Genomic DNA, 19,494 nt, shown 5'->3' with positions numbered 1-19,494 from the left:
TGTTCTGTCTATACGTAACTGCTTGCATGCAGTTTATGTCTGTGTGTGTCCATGAGTGCACAAGTACAACGTGCTTGAGTTTTGCACACAGTGTTGAAACTTGATAAGACACAAAATGGAGTGTCTGAAAGAAGAAAGTCTGGTTGGAGTGGCTCTCAGTCAGGCTGCTTTGCATATCACCATGGTTATGTAGTTTTAATCGACCACAGGCAGTTATGGAGAACTTAATCTCTGCTAAATCAAGATAAACAAGCTGAAAGGAGATGCTGGCAAAAATTGAAAAACACAGAAGAACATAGAGGCCTTGCGGTTCTTGAGTGGTGTGGACTTTGTACTATGTCCGTTAGATTCACCTACCAAGACACTTTATACACACACACACACACACACGCACATGCACATGCAAACACACACGCACAGAGCTGCCCACACTTCCATCTTGCAACTTGAAGCTTTCTAACCACCACAAGTCTGAAGACACACCTTTTAGTTGTTTGAATGTGACACCCACTTAAGAACAAAAGATGTTTGACTATAAACGGTAGTATGATACATTGGGACTCTGCCTGCCACCTGGCTGCATTATCAGACACTGTAAATCATTAAACTTTATGTTTTTCTTCAATGTCCAGAACTGCAATGCAGCATTGTGATAGTATTCGCATATTTTGTACAGATTATTTGTATTTAATTTTTCATTTAGTAGGAAAAAAGGCTTGTTTTGTGGATATTTGCTACAACACTATTTTCCTTTATTCCTTGATATGGTCCGTAAAAGGCTTCCCAAGCGGAATCTCTCAAGAGAGTAAATGAATGCTATAATGATTGACTTCCTTTTTTCCACTGGCCACGAACAAAGTGGAACAAGACAAAGAAAATTTCATGAGGACTCATATGACAGACAAATCCTGGTGTAATACACTAATGAACGTCTCACTGTAGTTATTGTTTGAGGACGTGAAATTAAAACACAAACCATTCAAAAAAATGTACATGAAATTTAGTGCTTCAGACATTACAGAAGCACAAATCTTGGATTGTTCGAGGTGAAAAGTCAGGGGAGCTCTAGAATTATTAGTATTCATCCTGAGTGGGGCTTTCAATGTGGGTGCAAATTTTCATGACAAACTATCAAATAGTTCTTGAGAAATTTTCCTCGAAAACAAACCTTCAACCTCACGGTGGCGCTAAGGACAAAGTCAGGAGATTTTCCAAAGTCAGTAGTTTGACTTTAGCTTAGCATCATCAATATCTGTATCAAATGTTCCGACAATCCAACCAGTAGAGTTTGAGATATTTCACATCCTCCATAGGTGTATCATCTGGGAACCACGAATGTCTATGTAGATGTGTTATTGTTGTTGTTGTTAATGGGGATGGGTTGGGGTACCAGTAAATGAAGCATTCTGCATTACGGTGGCAACATGATGAAATCCAGCCAGTCTGCTGTGCAACATTTCCCGGCATCGTTAATAGCTGTCGAGTTATTTCAACTTGGACCAAAGTGGTGAGCCGACCAACCAACAGGCAGATATTATCATTCCAGGAGCTTTGCAGCTTGCATGGCTGAAAAAAGACTGAAAAGAATAGACACATGGAGGAGAGAAGTCACTGGGTGCCACCGGATACAAATTCTAGATGTTGGTCTTTCGGCTGCCGTGTAACACTGTAGCTCTGCTCCTTGAAGAGAAGCACTGGGCCCCCTGTCCATACATCCTGGCGTCGTTCTGTCCACTCTACCTGCCCACAATGTTTACCCGGCACTGGTCAGATGTTTAACCTCCTGAAGGAGTCCTCACATCAGAAACACAGAAATAGAAGAGGGTCAGTGCGGTTTCTGCCTTTCTAGATGTGTGCTCGTTATGAATTCCTATGTTTGTTTTATCAGGTCACTGCTGTTGACTCTTCAAAGTGTCTCTTGTAAAGACTTAAAGTGTTTTCAAAAGCCAGGGCAGAAGATTATTGAATGGGAGTTGCATTTGGCTGCATCCACTTAATTTGCAGGTTTTTGCAGTTTTTTTTTTTTCTTTTTAAGCTTGAACTGATTTCACCCGGTTTGAACTCGTCATGTAACCACTTAAAATGACGCTCTGATACATAAATGTCATATTTTCACTTTTTAAAAGGATAGCCAACATGGCACTGACTTCAGAGAGAGTGACTCATCACAGCCTATCTTTACCCAAGTCTCTCCGTTAGGTCCGTCTGTCCATCCAGTGTTGGGGTTTTGCTTTTTGTTCCAGCACTTGGCAGGAAAATATGATATCTTCCTGGAAAAAAGAAAACTTGAGTTTGAAAAAAAGACAAATATTTTTAACTCTCAATGCGCTCTCTAATTTCGGTATGTGTGGCGGGAATGCAGTGCTGACCACAATTTGGCCGTGGAGGCCCCGTATCAAGGGCAGCTGAGCTCTCTCCCCTTCGACTAGAACGTCCATGAACTCTGCCTGAACTCAGACCGAGCTCACTCTGAGGATGGGAACTGGTGCATTAGACATGTGCGCGTCTGTCTATTTGCAGTTGTGTCTGCGTGTATGCATGCACTGTTTCAGCTTCTCCAGTATGTGGCTCTTAATTTTGTGTGCGTGACTCCAAAGCCAAATGAGTCAAGGTTTAACACCAACAAGGTATTGAAGGTAAGCTTGTTTCCAACAGTGTTGATGGACTCCTTTTGGTTTTCAGAGGTGAGCCCCTGTGTATCTTTCTCCCTGTGACTTTCCCCTTTTCTCTCCTCTTAATAAACACCTTCTCCCCATTTTCTAATCCTGCCACTCCATAGGTGTACAGGCCTGCTTGACTGCTACCAACCAACCCTTCCCTATGTGTTGTAACCATAATCACACTGTTTTTGCAAAGCAATCTAAACTGACGCCGGCAATTTCCTTTTCTTTCTGTCTTCTGTCCTCCAGGAGTTGATTCCACTCATCTTGTGTACCGCCTGCCTTCACCCAGAGCCTAAAGAAAGAGACCAGCTCCTTCACATCCTGTTTAACTTAATCAAACGACCAGATGATGAGCAGAGGTGTGTATCTTTTTGTCTGTAGACAGGGTAATATGTGCATTGTTTATTATGATGATTGACCTCTTACTGTTTAAACATATGATTGTTTCGCACAAAGATAGGGAGACAAACTATGAGGTTATTCAGCAGTGTTTTCTTATATGTATGTGTTTCCAAAGGCAAATGATCTTGACGGGCTGTGTTGCGTTTGCGAGGCATGTGGGTCCCACGCGTGTTGAGGCTGAGCTACTTCCTCAGTGCTGGGAACAGGTACAGTTTAATGTGCTGCCACGGACTTTCACACATTTCAAGTCATATTGCTAATTTATTAACGTGTATCATCACTGGACTGTATTTCGGTATGAGGTTAACTCATGTTATGCTCAAACCGTTTTAAGTATTGATCAATTCTGATATAATCAACATTTTCTGGCCATAGAAAAATAGATTCATACTCGTTATTGTGTCACTTATAATTGCTGTTTTTCCAAAGCTTTCTTTGACAATACTTTCTCCTTATAGGTCAAATCTGTTTAATATTTCAGTTCACAGACCAGGAGCATTAATATTAACCATGGCTATTTTTGTTTTATGCATCTTGTGGCTCACAACATATCAATTTGACAGCACAACGGTAAAATTCTGCAAAAAGCACTCAAACCTCAAACGCAAAGTCAAAACCTGGGATATGGCTGGACTGTTTATGAAGCACTAACAGTTTTTAATTTGAAACTAGTGCTTTCAATTCTAAAAGGCAACAGGAAATTATTGTAACTTTATCACTCACTCAGGGATAGACATTTGCGTTTATAGGGCTGAACCTGCTGTTGCTGTCCAGCCAAAACTATACCAAATATTAAAGGAAAATCTCAGAGTCCTTTTTAGTGAGAAAACCATTCAGTGTTGTTGTCATGTGATGTCCCGGCTATCATCACATCCTGTGTCCCTGACTCGATTGTGATAGCAGTTTTATTCTCATTGCCACCTGTGGCACCACAAACAGCACACTTGTAATAAACAAAATCTGTTGCCATAGCAACTACAGCTGCCCGCAGTTTGGAGGCTGAGAATCTCCCTAGAAAGACAAATAGCGGTTTCCACAGGGTCAGCGTGTTGATGATTCTCTAGTTGTTTCCATTCCATGGTGGCTACGTTCCCGTCTGCCTCTCATTTAGTTTCAGATTCTGTTTGCGCTTTTTCTTACAACTCTTCTAAATTTGTCTTCTGCAGATTAACCACAAATATCCAGAGAGGAGATTGTTGGTGGCGGAGTCCTGTGGAGCCCTAGCACCTTACCTGCCTGTAAGAACATGCTGTGCATAGAGAATAAAAAAAACAAAACGGAATATAAGTGAACAAAATGTTGATGAACTCGGTTTCTCTTTGTCCTTGCAGAAGGAGATTCGTAGCTCCCTGGTGTTGTCCATGTTGCAGCAGATGCTTGCTGAGGATAAGGCTGACATGGTCAGGGAGGCTGTGGTCAAGAGTCTGGGTATTATCATGGGTTACATCGATGACCCTGACAAGTACTCCCAGGTATGTGTGCTTCGAGGGGAGCATGTATCAGAATGGGGTTTATTTTTATTTTTTTTTTAAATGCTTTCAACAACTACCACCATGTGTTTACGTGTTCCTTTTGGTTTTGTATGGACTTGTGGGAGCATCTTCGTGCAGCTTCTTTGTTTGTGTGTTTTCATTCCAGGGTTTTGAGCTGATGCTGCTGTCCCTCGGGGACCCATCGGAGCGGGTGGTCAGTGCCGTGCACCAGGTCTTCATCCCCGCCTTTGCTGCCTGGACAACAGAGCTGGGCACCCTGCACACATCACTCATGCCTTCTCTGTTGGCACGTATAGAGAAACTACTTATGGTAAATTACTTTTCAAAACTGCAGATCTTGGCTCTATGCTTGTAAGTAATTGCAGTATCTCACCTTCCATACCTGGTGCTACTTCTGTCTTTAGCAAGGAGAACATGGTCTGGATGAACACAAGCTTCATGTTTTCCTGTCGGCCCTTCAGTCTCTCATCCCTCCTCTGTTTGCTGTGGTGCTGCAGAACGCACCCTTCACCAGCAGAGCCAAACTCCACGGAGACATACCGGCAATAGAAGGTGGAGTAGTTGTCTACACAGACACACATGCAGGTTGCAGGTCTAAAAGAGATATAGTTTAGATGGCAGAGATGTAAGCAGAAGCAGTGGTTTACATTAATTTAGGGATGACTACAACACAATTTTTATTTTACTTTTATCCTCTTCAGACATGTACTGCCAGAACAGTGGTTTGTTACCCTCTAATTTACTGAGTTTCGTCCTCTGTTCCTGTGTCTTTGACCATGCAGTGACCCGGTTCCCCAGGCCTGCTTCTCCCCTCCAGGACGTGGCAACAATCATCGGCAGCAGAGAGATGCTCAGTGCCCTGCTGCTTCTCTATGACCACCAGCTGGAGCACGAAGGAACCACTGGCTGGGAAAGCCTGCTATGGGTGGTCAACCAACTGTACGAAATGGACACACACACACACACACACACACACACACACACACACACACACACACACACACACACACACACACACACACACACACACACACATACACTTACACAAAGTTGGGTTTCCATCATTTTGAAGGCTATTACATAGACCTATATTTATTTCCTGGAGAAACACTGATTTCTATCGGTCTGCTTCTACCACAGCCTGCCTCAGCTCATAGAGATCGTGGGTCGCATCAATGTGACGTCAACAACCTGCGTCCATGAGTTCTCTCGCTTCTTCTGGAGGTTCTGTCGCACGTTTGGCAAGATTTTCACCAACACCAAGGTAAAGCCATGTGACCTGTCAGAAGGAAACATTATGCTGAGGATACCTCCACAGTTTGGTCTCACCAAGTGTTCTTAAAGTTAATTTCTGTCAGTTTAGCTTATCTCAACCCTCCCTCTCCTGAACATCTACATTTTTTCTGCAACAAAAATACTGAAAAGTGTCATGAGCTTAAGTGTAAATGTGTGCAATATGTTGTCACCTGTCAGTGATGGTGCAAAATGATAATTATCTCTGTGAAAAAGAGGTTCATTTAGGGGGCAGATGTAAATACTGTGTGTTTATGCGGTCTCTCCAGATATTTATCTGAAACCATATGACGTGGTCCAAATCTTTCATCACAGTAAATGTCATTGATATTCATAAAGGAAAAGATGACGTTTTATTTCTCCTCATTACTATTTTTAGGTTAAACCGCAGTTCCAAGAGATTCTCCGACTATCTGAAGAGAACGTCGGTAAGTCAAGCTTTAACCTACAAACAGATGTATGCAAGAGTTTCTCCACTCTCCCATGAGAATTTGTTGATGGGTGGAGTTCAGATGCAGTCACCATTGATGTAAACAAGCTATTTGGATTCCCTGACGGGTGTTCCCCGCTGTCTCTCTCTCTCTCTCTCTCTCTCTCTCTCTCTCTTTTTTTTTTAAATTTTTTTTTTAAATTCCGGACATGTTTATGTATTTATAAAGAAGTGCTCGGTCTCGTCTGGCTGCCAAGTGATTTAGCTTTGGTATTGTGGCCATTTATGAAATGTGTTTTGTATTGAGACCCAGTCGCCGTTGAGGTCATCATGACCTTTATATAGTTAGTGTCCTTTTCAGTAGATTTTTGTAAAACCACAACAATATAATGTATGCTGGGGCCACATTGCTGCAGACTTAAGGCATGTTACCAAATGCTTAGCACAATATGAGAGCCTGTAACTCACCTCTTTATATCCCGCCATGTTCATATGTCGATGTATTTTTTATTTCTGTGAATAATTTAGCAAAACATAATTGATGTTGAGCCACATATGCCCAACAGTGTTCAATATGGAAAAAAGTACGAGTGTCAAATGTAGGCATATGCATGTACAAGAGTTGATCAATAAGTTACGAGACTACCGCTCGTGCGCACGCACGAAGCACAGCACCATAACGTGCACACAGCGGGAGAAAGATATAACCCTAATAAGTAACTGGTACAAATTTCAGCGCTTGATCATCATCAGTTCCTGAGTTGCACACGCTTTTGTGAGCAGTGGACCGGGTGCGTCTGCGATTTCTCCGTGGACGTGACCAGAGGGCTCACGTCAGATTTAGTATCAAACTCTGGAAATCGGCAACTGAAACCCTTCAATGCTTCAGGAGGGCTGCGACAATGAAGCATTGAGCCTGGAGACTTGTTTTAGTCACGTTCACGTTTCCGAGTGGCAGAACCTCATTATCCAAAACTGAAAAAAGCGCATAAGGTCAGGCGTGCAACCCGCTGGGTTTTCTTTGACATTCGCGGGGCCGTGTGCCGTGAATTCATCCCAGGAGGGTCGGAGTGAAACCACGGAGATATGCTGCACAAGTTTCTCACCCACAACACCACGATCATTCTTTTGATCTATTTTGTTCTGTTTTGATTCCCCTGTCAGATGCTTCAGCAGGAAACGGTATTCTCACCAAAGCCACAGTCCCCATCTATGCCACTGGAGTGCTGACATGTTATAACCAGGTAACTCAGTACCTCTAGTAACTAAGAGACCATTAATAGATTTTGATACTTTTTAGGGTCGTGCAAATGCAAATAGGTTGTTAAAGTCGTTTCTATAATGCCTTCTTTTATGTCCTATATTTTCCAGATTATTTTACGAACATTAGTTGGTATTTATCTGGAAATTACTCTGATGTTTCCATTAAAGCTCTGTGCAAATTGATGATTAATGATATTAATTATTACTCTACCACCTTTTCATGTTGAAGTTTGTTATGTACAAACAAAAACAGAAACTTGTGTATTGGGTATAAAAAAATGTTTTTGTAGATTCAAATCATTATCCATCAGTTTCCTATAAAAGTCTAATAGAAGTTCTTAAATCTGGAGTCGAAAGAAAATAAATTACACTGATTCACTTATAGATCTTGTCTATGGATATTAACCAATTAGCAGCATGAATGTCAATGAAATGAATATTTACTAAGTGGATCTATGATGTATGGCAGCTCAAAGTCATAAAGAATATAAATGAAGAAATTCGATTAGTCTTTTGAGGAAACCTCATTTTTTTTCTTACAGACTCCAATTTAACAAGCAGGTACTTATTGACTGTAGAAACTATTTGTTTGTCCATACCATTAATATTAGGAACAAATTGCATTGGATTTTCTTCTTAATTATCAGCTACATATCTAAAAAAAAAATTGAAAAACAAAACAAAAACATGAACATGAAAATAAAGCATTACCATTAGTTCCGCTGTAAAGTTTGCTAACATGAGTCATTTCTTCGGGCCGTTGTTGTCTCTTGTGTATCGTAGTTTGAAGTGTGTGTGAACCACATTACACTTTGGGGTTGTTGTTCATTCCCACGAGGGAAAATCCACTCCAAGCTACCACACATGCAAAAGATAGCAGAGCGTGGGAGTGCCGGATTTTACATTAACTTTCAACACAGTGTGTCAGCGACGAGATGTTCAGCACATTTAGAAAATGAAAGTGCCAAATAGCATCGACTTAGCATATTACATCCACATGTTTATATGAGAATGCTGATATGAGCCTATCATTTCTCTGAAGGAAGAGGATCGCAAGCTTTTGGTGGGTTTTCTAGAGGATGTTATGACAACCCTGTCTCTGTCCCATGCACCTCTCGACAGTCTGAAGGCCTCCTTCGTAGAGCTGGGGTGAGTCATATGCACACACACTTGCACATGTACCTTTAATCTTTTATGGCTTATGACACAAAATACCCCCACTTACTCTAAACTTTTATTTTTACAGTAATTCATTTGCTGTCATTTCATTTGTCAATAAATTGCCTCACTGTTTGAATATGTCCTAGTATTTATTCTTTTCTCTCTTTCAGTGCCAACCCAGTGTACCATGAGCTGCTGCTGACGGTTCTGTGGTACGGGGTGGTCCATACGTCTGCTCTGGTCCGGTGTACTGCAGCACGGATGTTTGAGGTACAAAAACAGACACACCCAAACACACGGATAGTGTACTGCATGATACCCAATTGTGTACGTTTTTATTAAAATTGCAGATATTGATACATTTACTCTTTTTTTACATTTGTTTCAACATATAAAACTAAAAGACTCACTCTTCTGCAGAGTGTACATTATTGAGTAACAAGGCTGCAAGAGTATTGATACACTTGTAATCCATGAATTTAATGATTATTCATTATTAAATAATCATGACTGATTTTGTTGTTCTATTAAAACATCTTAGGTTTGTTATACAATGATTTTAATTTATTCTAAGTGTAATTATATGTACTGCTTTATTAAGGAAACGTTGTCTTGTGCAGTTATACACACTGGTGCAGTCCTATAGAGATTCTATTTTCTTGTTGACCTATTTGCTATACATGTGCCAGCTCTGCTTGCTGTTGCTGCTGTTAAACATGCATCTACTATTACGATATCCTGTCCTTTTGAATGTGGATGAGGACTTGAGTTAGATCTCATCAGCGCTCTGGTTCCAACTGTATGGCTAGACCCTCCAAGAGTTAACATCAGACCTTTTACTGTGCACTCATCTCAGAAGCAGCTACACAAATATCTGCTACATGTCAGAGTTGGGCAGAAGTCAGCAGCCTGAAAGTATACCGTACAGTCAAAGGAGCTGAAGGCCTGTTCCTTTTCAGTGTTGTTGGAAAGTATAATTTAATGAGAAATGTTTTCTCAGGATGTTTTAAAAATGTTTTCAGTATTTGGGGTTTTGTGGAAACACAGCACTGCTGTTATTTTTTCAAAGGAAGACAATAACTTCAGTGTTTTACACAGCTGATTGGATCCATTTTGAAGCAGTTAGTCCTGGCAGAAGCCACGAGAGACATGAGATCTGTGCACACTTCAGGTCAAATGTTGGGATGAGGATCTCGGTGCAGTATTGGAACCTGGCCTACGTTGATGTAAACCTGAGGGAGGAGGGGTGGAAGGCTGTATTCATGTCCCCCTGTTTTGTGAAGTACTCGCCCTTTCCCAGAACACCTCACCGTCACCATCCCATAGTGTATAGCTGTCCACCATTGTCGAACCTGTGGATTGAACGGTGGCCCTCTACCACAGATGCCAGATCAAATTAGCACACTCTCAACTATTTCATAAAGTCCTTGAAATAATCTGATCTGGAGTCTGTGGAAAGAGCCCACAGCTTTACGCTCACCTTACTGTGACGGTACTTGTGCAGTTTAGCTCTGTTGGCTTTGTCTTCTGCATACGTGCGAGTGCATGTGTGTGAGTTTGTGTGTGTGTGTGCGTGCGTGTGTGTGAATGTGTGTGTACACACACTTGCTTGATACATGCAGTGCTGTTCCGTGCCTTGCAGCTATGGTTCTTGTCATTGTATATCACTTTCTTCCTATCTTTTTGTGTTTTTTTTTTTTCCCTCCCTCTTTGTTTTGCTATTTTGTTTTTTCCTTTTCTCTCTATCTATTGGCGGTGTTGCTCGCTCTTGTCCCAATGCCCCGCCCACCTCTGTGACATCACGGCTGGCTCTGTCCAATCCGATCAGCTGCTGGTGAAGGGGGTGAATGAGACTCTGGTAGCTCAGAGAGTGGTGCCGGCTCTCATCACACTGTCCTCCGACCCTGAAATGTAAGTGGAACAACAACAACAACAACAACAACAACAGTAAACCGCGCCGCTTCTCTCTCCCCCTTCTCCCTGCCGCCTGAGAACTATCACCCTGGTCTGTACCTGCCAGGAGCAAATTCAAGGCAGTTAATTGATCTCAATTTCAGGCCTTCAAATTTATTCACAAAATGTTTTTCCTGTCATTTTTACAGTCGTATCCAATTGGCTTTGTTTTTATTAGTTTGGAGTGGCTCCTGTTTAGGTGCAGGCTGTGCCATGTGGTGGTTCTTCAGCCCAAACACTGTTAACACTAACACTGTGCATGTCCGCTTCATCAATCCGCAACTATAACTCATGCCAGCTCTCATCGCCTCATCAGTTTTCAACACTGATCATACTTCCACCAGATTGCCCACGATCCCAGCATGCTCATCTGTGACCCATCCCCTCCCCTCTTCCTCTTCCTCCCCACCCCACTTTGTTGAAGCAGGGCCCCTCCTCCTGACTGACTTGTCAGCTAGTGGTTGGTTATCTTCACCCCCGTCTTTCTCAGTTTACCCTGGTCACTCTATTTCTCTCTCTATCTCTCTCTTTCCTCCGTCTGTATCTCCCTCCCTCCACCTGTCTCTGTCCCCCTCCCACCGTACCTCTCCCTCTCTCTCATCCTGCTGTGTGGTGGGTTTGCAGTTGGTTCTCCGAGGCATGAGTGAAGCGTTAGTAGATCGCCGGGCGGCTCCAGCCCTTATAACTCTGTGCAGTGGGCCTGAATTGTGAGTCAATCAACACAAGAAAACCTCTCTGTAAACATTGTCATTTTGTGGGCTGCATCCTTACAGTGTAAAACAGTATCTTCCTTTAAATCTGCCTTGCCGAGCTTCAATGGGCACCAAAAACAACTTGTTGTGACAGCTGATGTGGCCACCGCAAAAATTCAGTGGAAGACAAAGTAAGAGCCTGAAATTATCTGGCCTCTCTTCTTCTATCCTGCCTTCAGTATACACTGATCTGTAGCCACTGAGCCACAGTGACTAACTAAACATTTGAAGTTGGATGAAAACTTAAATCTCCTCTTGTTCAGTCCTCTGTAACACAGTTGTGCCTGTCATTCCGTTATAAACAAAGGACAAAACCTTTAATCATATTTTGATAGGAGATACAATTTTTTTGGCTTGGACTTTTCAGATTGGACACAATGATGAAATTTGTGGCATCACTGTTGGAATGTAGCCCTTTTCATCTCATCACTCTCTGTACTGAAATACACATGTTAACGGGTACATACACTGGAACCTTATACACATTTGTTTTTAAAATCTTAATGTGTGTTTTAACCTTTCGAATGTTTCACATATCTTGCTGTGTCTGCAATCAGCAGTTTAGAAGTAGTAACTAATTAATGTAATACAGACCTAATGAGAAACTAGTTTTGACTCCAGGGATTACCATCTGTACCGTTTGGTCTTTTCTGGTCCTACTGACCATTCCAGTGGAATTATTATCTAACATCGCCCTAACAACGCCCCATTAACCTTGCTTAATGCAGTTCATTTCAATTATTGATCATTGTTGAATGTTTTAGTTATTTTGGTCTTTTTATAGAAGATTTGTGAATAGATTTGTGAAAAATAATGATCCCTTCAACAAAAGTAGTTGTGACACCAATGTCTTGGGGCCATTGGTTCAAGAATGATATGGTGAATATAGGAAGATACATCAGTTAGAAAATGATATAACGCGATTATAAATCATAAAACATGTCAAATATGGATTTGGGTCAAATATTATTTGCAAAATGTCATAAGTCAGGACCTTTTTGGGCCACAACTAATGATTATTTTCGTGATCAAACAATCTCAATCTTTAAAATGTCAGAAAATGCCTAAAATGTATTGTTTTGTCCCGACCAACAGTCTCCAACCAAAACAAATTCAGTTTATTATCACGGACTATTAAATTAACTGATCTATTAACAGGCTATTGAACAAAATAGTTGGCAATTAATTTTGTCGATCAACTAATAAATTATGTGACTAATTGTTGAGGCTCTCATACCTTTATATGCCAGTTGTGTGGTCAGGTTTTAAGAACTGAAAGTAACTGAGCTGAGCAGATCATTAGTAATCAGGTCATCACTACTGCAACTGCCCAGTCACGAAGAAACTCACGATATCAGCATCCTGAAAGTGGCTTTTGAAACCCAACTTGCAGCTGTCAGTAAAACACTGATAGCATTAATAAGTCAGGCAGTTGGCTCTGCCAGTTAATTTGGTTTAAATTCCCTTTCCCTCTGGTCATGTAATAAGTTACACTAATGTAGAAGCTGATCTGGCAGCACAGATTACCACGCTCTGTCGTCACTGTGGTAACCAACATGTCATTACTATGTAATCACTGTATTTGGGCAAAACCTAGAACGTGTGTAAACCAAGGCAACCACACATCTTTGTGGTTTCAGTATAAATGATGACTCGACACTTGATGTGCCATTGTAATATTTAAAAAAAAGTATATCATTTAAGTCAATATTTAAATTAGTTTGCTGCGTTGTGTGAAAAATCTGAAAGCGGCCCAAGAAACCTCCCCACTGATGACATACCATCGGATTTGTTTTAATGAGCTTAAAAGCCATTTTGAGAAAACATACAGGAGTGTTACAGTGACGATGAACGGTAAAAGCGTTGTCTTGCTTTCCTGCTGTTTTTTTTTTTTTTAGCTCAGTGAGGATATCCACTATTCCTGCCTTTGGGACCATCATGGAGACCGTCACGCAAAAAGAGGTTGGAAACACGCTGTCAATCTGCACACTCGATAAGATACGATATAAAACGAAGGAAATCATTTTACAAAATCACATTTCACATCCGCATGTGTATAGCTGCTAGAACGTGTGAAAATGCAGCTGGCGTCCTTCCTGGAAGACCCTCAGTACCAAGACCAGCACTCCCTGCACATGGAGATCATCAGGACATTTGGAAGGGTCGGACCCAACGCAGAGCCGCGCTTCAGAGACGAGTGTATGTAAAAGACAAACAAATGATTAAAAAAATAAAATTAAAAAAAATAACTTGCCTTGCCTCTCATGTGCACTAACATCTTGTCTCTATTTGAATTCCTCAAGTTGTGCTGCCACATCTTCACAAGCTCGCGCTGGCTAACAACAGCCAAACGGTGGAGAGCAAGAGGATCGACATCGCCACCCAGCTGTTCGAGGCCTACAGCGCCCTCTCCTGCTGCTGTATCCTTCCTTAGGTCATAGTTAACTGGGCCATGTGCAGGTCAGCCTGGACTTACCTTTACCTTCACAAGTCTTATTTATATTTATACATTTAAAGGGGAAATATGTGTCGCACACTTTTTTCCAAAAGGTCCTCTCATTCACGCTTTTGTAAATGTTGCAATTTCGATGTCTTTCCGAAGGCTTTACAAGAAGTCTGTGTCACGTATCGCGACGGTGAGTCAGCGGGAAGGGCGGTCGGTACAGCCGTTCAAATGTTAGCCCCCTCTGGCCAGATGTTCTCTTCAGTGTGCCTGTGAACGCGTGTGCTGGTTCGTATCAGCGTGGCCCCGGTGCCTGACTGTATGATTCTCTGTGTGCGTTGGCAGAGTCCGCCTGTCGTTTGGCAGGAAGAGAAAGGAAAAATAGGTCGCCTCCATTTTGGGGCTCGAGGTAATTACAGGGTTGGTTAAAGCAAAGGAAAGGATGAGAGAAGGAGAAAAGCGCGTGAGAGGAGGAAAGGGCTTGAACATCAGCTCCAATCCTGAGGGACAGTTCCCAGGATGGGACGAAGGTTTACTTTACCTCCGCTCCGTCTCTGCCATCCTTCTCCTCTGTGATTCTTTCGCCGCGTACTATTTCTCACACCCTTTCCCCCCTCTCTCCACCTCGTATTTCATCCGTCAGCCTGACCCCACCCTGGTCCAACGCACACACACACACACACACACACACACACACACACACACACACACACACACACACACACGGACAGCGGACAGCTGGCCTGAGGTTCATTCCTGTGGGTTTTTGTCAGGCTGTGATTTTACACTGCAGCAGTGTCCAGGAGGTATAGCCTTAACCTCAGAGGCTTTACCTCCCACTGCACATCTTTCTCTTGTAATCAGTGTGACGAGCTCTGAAACTGTGCATTCCCATCTCTAAAAATATAGACGTGCTCGCTGAATGTCCCGTACAGCTCTGCTGGATTTGACAGCTGGCAGAACACGCGCGGCCCAGGAGGTAATACCTCTGAAAAGTTAAGTTTGTGTCAATTCAAGTTGGGGAGAGTTTGCTTTTCAGCAATACGGAGGTAAAGAACGTCGAGATAATCAACGGAAAATATTTGAAAATCAATTATTCCTGGAAGCACCATCCAAACAGTATTAGTAACGTTTTAGCCTTTGAAACAGCACTTTACTCTACATGTAGCCAGGAACACAAGAAAAACTTGATACCATTACAGAAGAGAGTACGTAGAGTTTGTGTATTTTGTCTTTTTTTGTAAAATATTTTGACCTTTTTTGTTACAGTTCTCATCAGCAGTTTAACAGCTTTAATTACTAGTGGTTTGTTAAGAATTGGTAGTTTTGGTATTGTCTTTCCCAGATACGTTTTAAATTAGTAAATACCATGTGGCTTTAAAGAAGCTTTAAAATGAACTCGCATGTTTGTATTTCTGACACTCGCATTGGAGCATGGATAGTGAACAGCGAGGGGTCTTGATTCCTGCTGTGTGACTATTAACAGCTTTATTCATGGGAGCTCCGTAGTGCTTTTTCCACTGTATTTTACCAGCCCTTAACGTCCTGTACAGTCATTTCCGAGGAGGTGATGGTCAACCATTTCCTGCCTGGCCTCAGGTGTCTGCGCGCCGACATGGAGCAGCTCTCTCCCGAGCACGAGGTCAGGGGACGCGACACAAGATGTGCACGCTCATACATATTGTACAGTCGGAGTTCACCAGCTTATCAGAGACTGACTCGAACATCTGGAATTCACGCAAGCACACGCAAACACAGTGACTCCTCTGCATGCTCACATAACTGTTTTACTACTTCATAATCTGTCACGCTCGGAGCATCTTGCACAATAAAAACGGTCTAACTTATCACCTCTTTATCAGACACACTCAGACACACACACACACACACACACACACACACACACACACACACACACACACACACACACACACACACACACACCTCCACCATTTTTATTTGTGTCTCAGAATCTCACGAGATCCATTTCCTGTGAGCATTTTCCTAAAGTGACTAACCACCAGCTGACTCTTTTCGTTCCTACACATCCGCTCTGTCTGTCGTCTCTTGAAGATCTAAGACAGGGATTTTTTTTTTTTTTTCATGTCGTAAAACAAACAGAGTCTTGATTTTGTCACGTTACTACAGAGTTAGGCCGGCGGGACGCTGGTCAGTCTTGCGTTGCTGGTCGGGACGTTTTGCAGCAAATCCGAGTTTGTTTTTCTTTTTGAGAAACACATTTTTGTAAGCCACGGTAACATTTCGGCTAAATCTGTGTCTGTCATTCAACAGGTGATTCTCAGTTCTATGATCAAAGAGTGTGAAATCAAGGTGGAGAACAGAGGAATGTCAGACGCACAAGGGTAAGAACCGTCACGGTCACATTCACGCCGTCACTTCCACCGAAAGGATTTGCAAAATGTTGGGTTTTATTGCGCGAGACAGCGACAGGTGACATCGATCTGAAGTTGTACCACCGTGTGGAGAGGGGTCACTTCACAGTGTTGGGACTCGGCCCGTGTTATGGTTAGAGGAGAACACGTGAGTGTGTTGGAATGACGCTCATTATGTGGGCATCTTCACAGGGACGGAGAACGAGGAAAATTGATTCTTCTGGGAAAGTGAGGAAAGCTGGGACGGCGGCCATATTGTGGATGGGCCTGTCACCGTTATTACATAAACGCCTGATCGCAATTATTTGCGCTGACCACAACCATTTTGTGTAATCGGTCGAATCATTTCAAGTCATTTGTATAAAACCAGCCGGATGAAACTAACAGAAATGTCACGTCGTCGTCGTCGTTTTTTCCCTGTTTGGGGTTTGACTTGCGCTCTTTTAACAACGTCATCTCTTCTTCTGCTGTGGTTTAAAGGCAAATGAGGGGAGAATTTACACCACCAACTGTTTATTTCCAGGCGCTTATTTTCTCATGTTCGACCGACCGCATTTCAATGAGCATCTATCGCTACTGGCGTAATGGATTCAGTTGCAAAGCAGAAAGAAAAAGAAGCGCCATAAAACCCAGAGGAGGAGATTTGTTGGATTGACAGCGACAAGGTGGCAGTCAAAGACACAATTTAATATGTTCCCATGTTTAATGCTAATAAATGTCTCTTCTTCTTTATAAGTTGTTTGTATTGTCAAACAATGATTAGGCGTTGTACTTTAATAGTGGTATAAATTGAATGGGGAAAAACATTGTTAATATAGATTTTTGTTTTGTTTTGTACGACGGTTAATCATCAACTAAAATGTCATAAGCCCGAACGGCTCATTGAAAAGAGAAGTGTGTGTATATAGATGTTGTATATAGATGTTGTGAGGGTGTACGAGTCTGCATATGCTCAGTTTAGGGTGTGTTCCCCCAATCTTACAGTGAAACTCTTGATGTTAAAAAATCTCTGGAGTCATGCTGGGAGATTTTAGTTCCTCTTTCATTTTGGTCTGTCTAGTCTGTCTTTAATTTCTCTCTCTGTAATCAATGACTTGGATCATTATTTTTACAGCATGTACGTTTTGATGGGATTTGACCTTGGTAAAAGTAGATCTGGACATTTTGGAACATTTGAACTCCCATTTTATTTATTTCATTCCCGATATGAAATATCATTGAAACCCTGAGGTTTTGTTAATGGTTATATTTTCTTGAATGGTAATGAAATTGCTTTGTTTCCTATCAAAATGAGATTTCCCGTATTGTGTGCATATTGTTCACCAGAAGACTGAGGCCATGAGACGTGAGGCATTTTTGATCACAACGTCTTGAGTTGTTGTTGTTGATCTTGATTCAGAGGCCATATGATAATGTTCACCAGTCAACGGAGTCGGATTTTTGTTTTGAGAATAAATTCAACATTTCGGTGTTAGTGCCAGGAATACAAGATTTCTACTTTATTCATGACATGTGGAAATAATTCCCAACATGTTTACTTTATTCTTGAAATGAATTTTTTTTTTTTTTTTAAATCGTCCTCCTCCTATTTTATTTCTTAAATTGATTGACTCCAGTTTGGTGTTTGATGTTTGTCCCTCTGTTGAGCAACGCAGCAGCAGCTTGATAGAGCTGTAACTTCTCCTCTGTATCAGTCTGAATCCCAACTCACTCAAAAGAGGAACTTGTGGAGCCGTTAGCCTGTAAATCTCAGGAGGGGCCACGTTGGCAAACAGCATTTCCTTTCTGAAGAAGTAGGGTAAAGGCTGATGAAAACCACAGACAATAGAAGGTTGTTTTTCTTTCTGCACTGTTGTGACTTCAGTTCATACATGCAAAAGAAAGAAAATCAACCCAACGTTTGACATTGCATGATGTCAAAGATCAAACTTTTGACCCTGTGTTTTTTTTCTCCATAGCTCTATGTCTATTGCATCCAGTTTGGTGGGTGAGGACGCCAAGACCAAGTTCCTGAGCAAGATGGGTCAGCTGACCACTTCTGGCGCCATGCTGGCCAACGTCTTCCAGAGAAAGAAATAATCGCAAAAGTGACTCAACAGTTAACTGATGAAGCCGTGCTGTCTTTGGGAGCATTTCATTTCACTGGAAAAAGCATTGGTTCAACTTAAAACAGAAGAAAGTCAAGTATATCATTTAATCAATTTCAAGAAATGAGGGTGTTGATTTAAAACCGTCGGCGCAGCGGGACTACCGGATAGTTTCAGGTGAACGGGAATGTTTTTTTTGGCAGTGAAAGTGTGCGAGGTTTTCCCCTCTGCTCATTTTTGCTCCCCGTAATTCTAAATCATGATGAAAGCATTGTCAAAAGCTAGAGATGTGCTTTTTATGAGTCAGTGTTAACATTGTGGTTTCAGAAAGGGAGGAAGAGGAGAAGAAACCGAACACATCAACAGCAGGAACTTGTTACCTGGACATTTCCGGACTTGAAAGTAACTCTGAATTGGATTTCATTTTCAGCGCTGCGCGTCTTGTTTCAGACGAGCTTCACTCATCTCGAAGAAACAAAACTCTGAGCGCAGCCTCCTGGATTTAAAATTTTAACAATTGCCATTTTGGATCAAAAGGTTATCTTGTGAGGGAAATTATACTGAAAGTTGGAACCACAAAATGGCTGTGCATCTGTGTAGGATGCCTTGTACAGTGTGTCTGTACGGCTCAGAAGTATCACCTACTTGAAACTATAAAAAAAAGAATATGGTCTTGCCTTTATTCCTTCAAAGTCTGTCTCTGGTTTTTTGTTTTGATAGCTTCTATTTTATAACTTATTTATGTCTTAATGAAGAAAAAACATACTTTATTTCAACTTCCAAAGAAATTTGCACTTCACTTTACTATTTTGTTCTTTATTATATATGTTTTTGTTTTAATTCAGAGTCCTATACATAATGATTATCACTACTGTTAATGAATTTTTTTTTGTTCGTTTTGGCAATGTGAAGTTGAAGAGAACACTGATCATAATTATTCCTTCTCTGTCCGTTGCATCTTGTCTCAGTGTTGCAGTGTCTCTGATAATTGTACTTTTTTTTTCTAAGGTGGGTATTTGGTTCTGGGTTTTTTTTGTTGTCGCTCTTTTTGGATATGCTCTAAGAAAAACAGTAAATAACTGTATCATACACTGAAGCGAGAATGGTACTCATTATGTATATTTGAAATTTGTGTCATGGTGTAATAAAACATGGAGATCA

At 41.6% G+C, this 19,494-nt stretch overlaps 1 protein-coding gene across 6 annotated transcripts in view; it reads left to right on the top strand.

Moving 5' to 3' along the window:
* Positions 1–19,494, top strand: part of relch (RAB11 binding and LisH domain, coiled-coil and HEAT repeat containing) — a 34,242-nt gene extending 14,748 nt beyond the window's left edge. For 4 of the 6 annotated variants that reach the window (XM_069705539.1, XM_069705538.1, XM_069705536.1 and 1 more), the window contains 19 exons: positions 2,910–3,022; positions 3,181–3,271; positions 4,232–4,303; positions 4,397–4,537; positions 4,704–4,868; positions 4,963–5,110; positions 5,341–5,497; positions 5,699–5,822; positions 6,231–6,279; positions 7,446–7,525; positions 8,587–8,693; positions 8,876–8,975; positions 10,534–10,616; positions 13,309–13,372; positions 13,471–13,609; positions 13,714–13,830; positions 15,407–15,495; positions 16,146–16,216; positions 18,205–19,494. In XM_069705539.1, coding sequence (XP_069561640.1) covers positions 2,910–3,022; positions 3,181–3,271; positions 4,232–4,303; positions 4,397–4,537; positions 4,704–4,868; positions 4,963–5,110; positions 5,341–5,497; positions 5,699–5,822; positions 6,231–6,279; positions 7,446–7,525; positions 8,587–8,693; positions 8,876–8,975; positions 10,534–10,616; positions 13,309–13,372; positions 13,471–13,609; positions 13,714–13,830; positions 15,407–15,495; positions 16,146–16,216; positions 18,205–18,325 — 2,031 coding nt within the window. In that variant the 3' untranslated portion in view covers positions 18,326–19,494. Of the gene's footprint in view, positions 1–2,909; positions 3,023–3,180; positions 3,272–4,231; positions 4,304–4,396; positions 4,538–4,703; positions 4,869–4,962; positions 5,111–5,340; positions 5,498–5,698; positions 5,823–6,230; positions 6,280–7,445; positions 7,526–8,586; positions 8,694–8,875; positions 8,976–10,533; positions 10,617–11,282; positions 11,366–13,308; positions 13,373–13,470; positions 13,610–13,713; positions 13,831–15,406; positions 15,496–16,145; positions 16,217–18,204 lie in introns of all 6 variants that reach the window. The other 2 variants (XM_069705537.1, XM_069705535.1) reach the window with 1 other exon arrangement.

Source organism: Brachyistius frenatus, unplaced genomic scaffold, assembly GCF_029030835.1.
Source record: "Brachyistius frenatus isolate BFR_SWC_R1_liver_20210118 unplaced genomic scaffold, ASM2903083v1 Contig_57, whole genome shotgun sequence".
Lineage (NCBI taxonomy): Eukaryota > Metazoa > Chordata > Actinopteri > Embiotocidae > Brachyistius > Brachyistius frenatus.
Note: the sequence above shows the minus strand (reverse complement) of the source record. Positions and strands in the feature narration are given on the sequence as shown.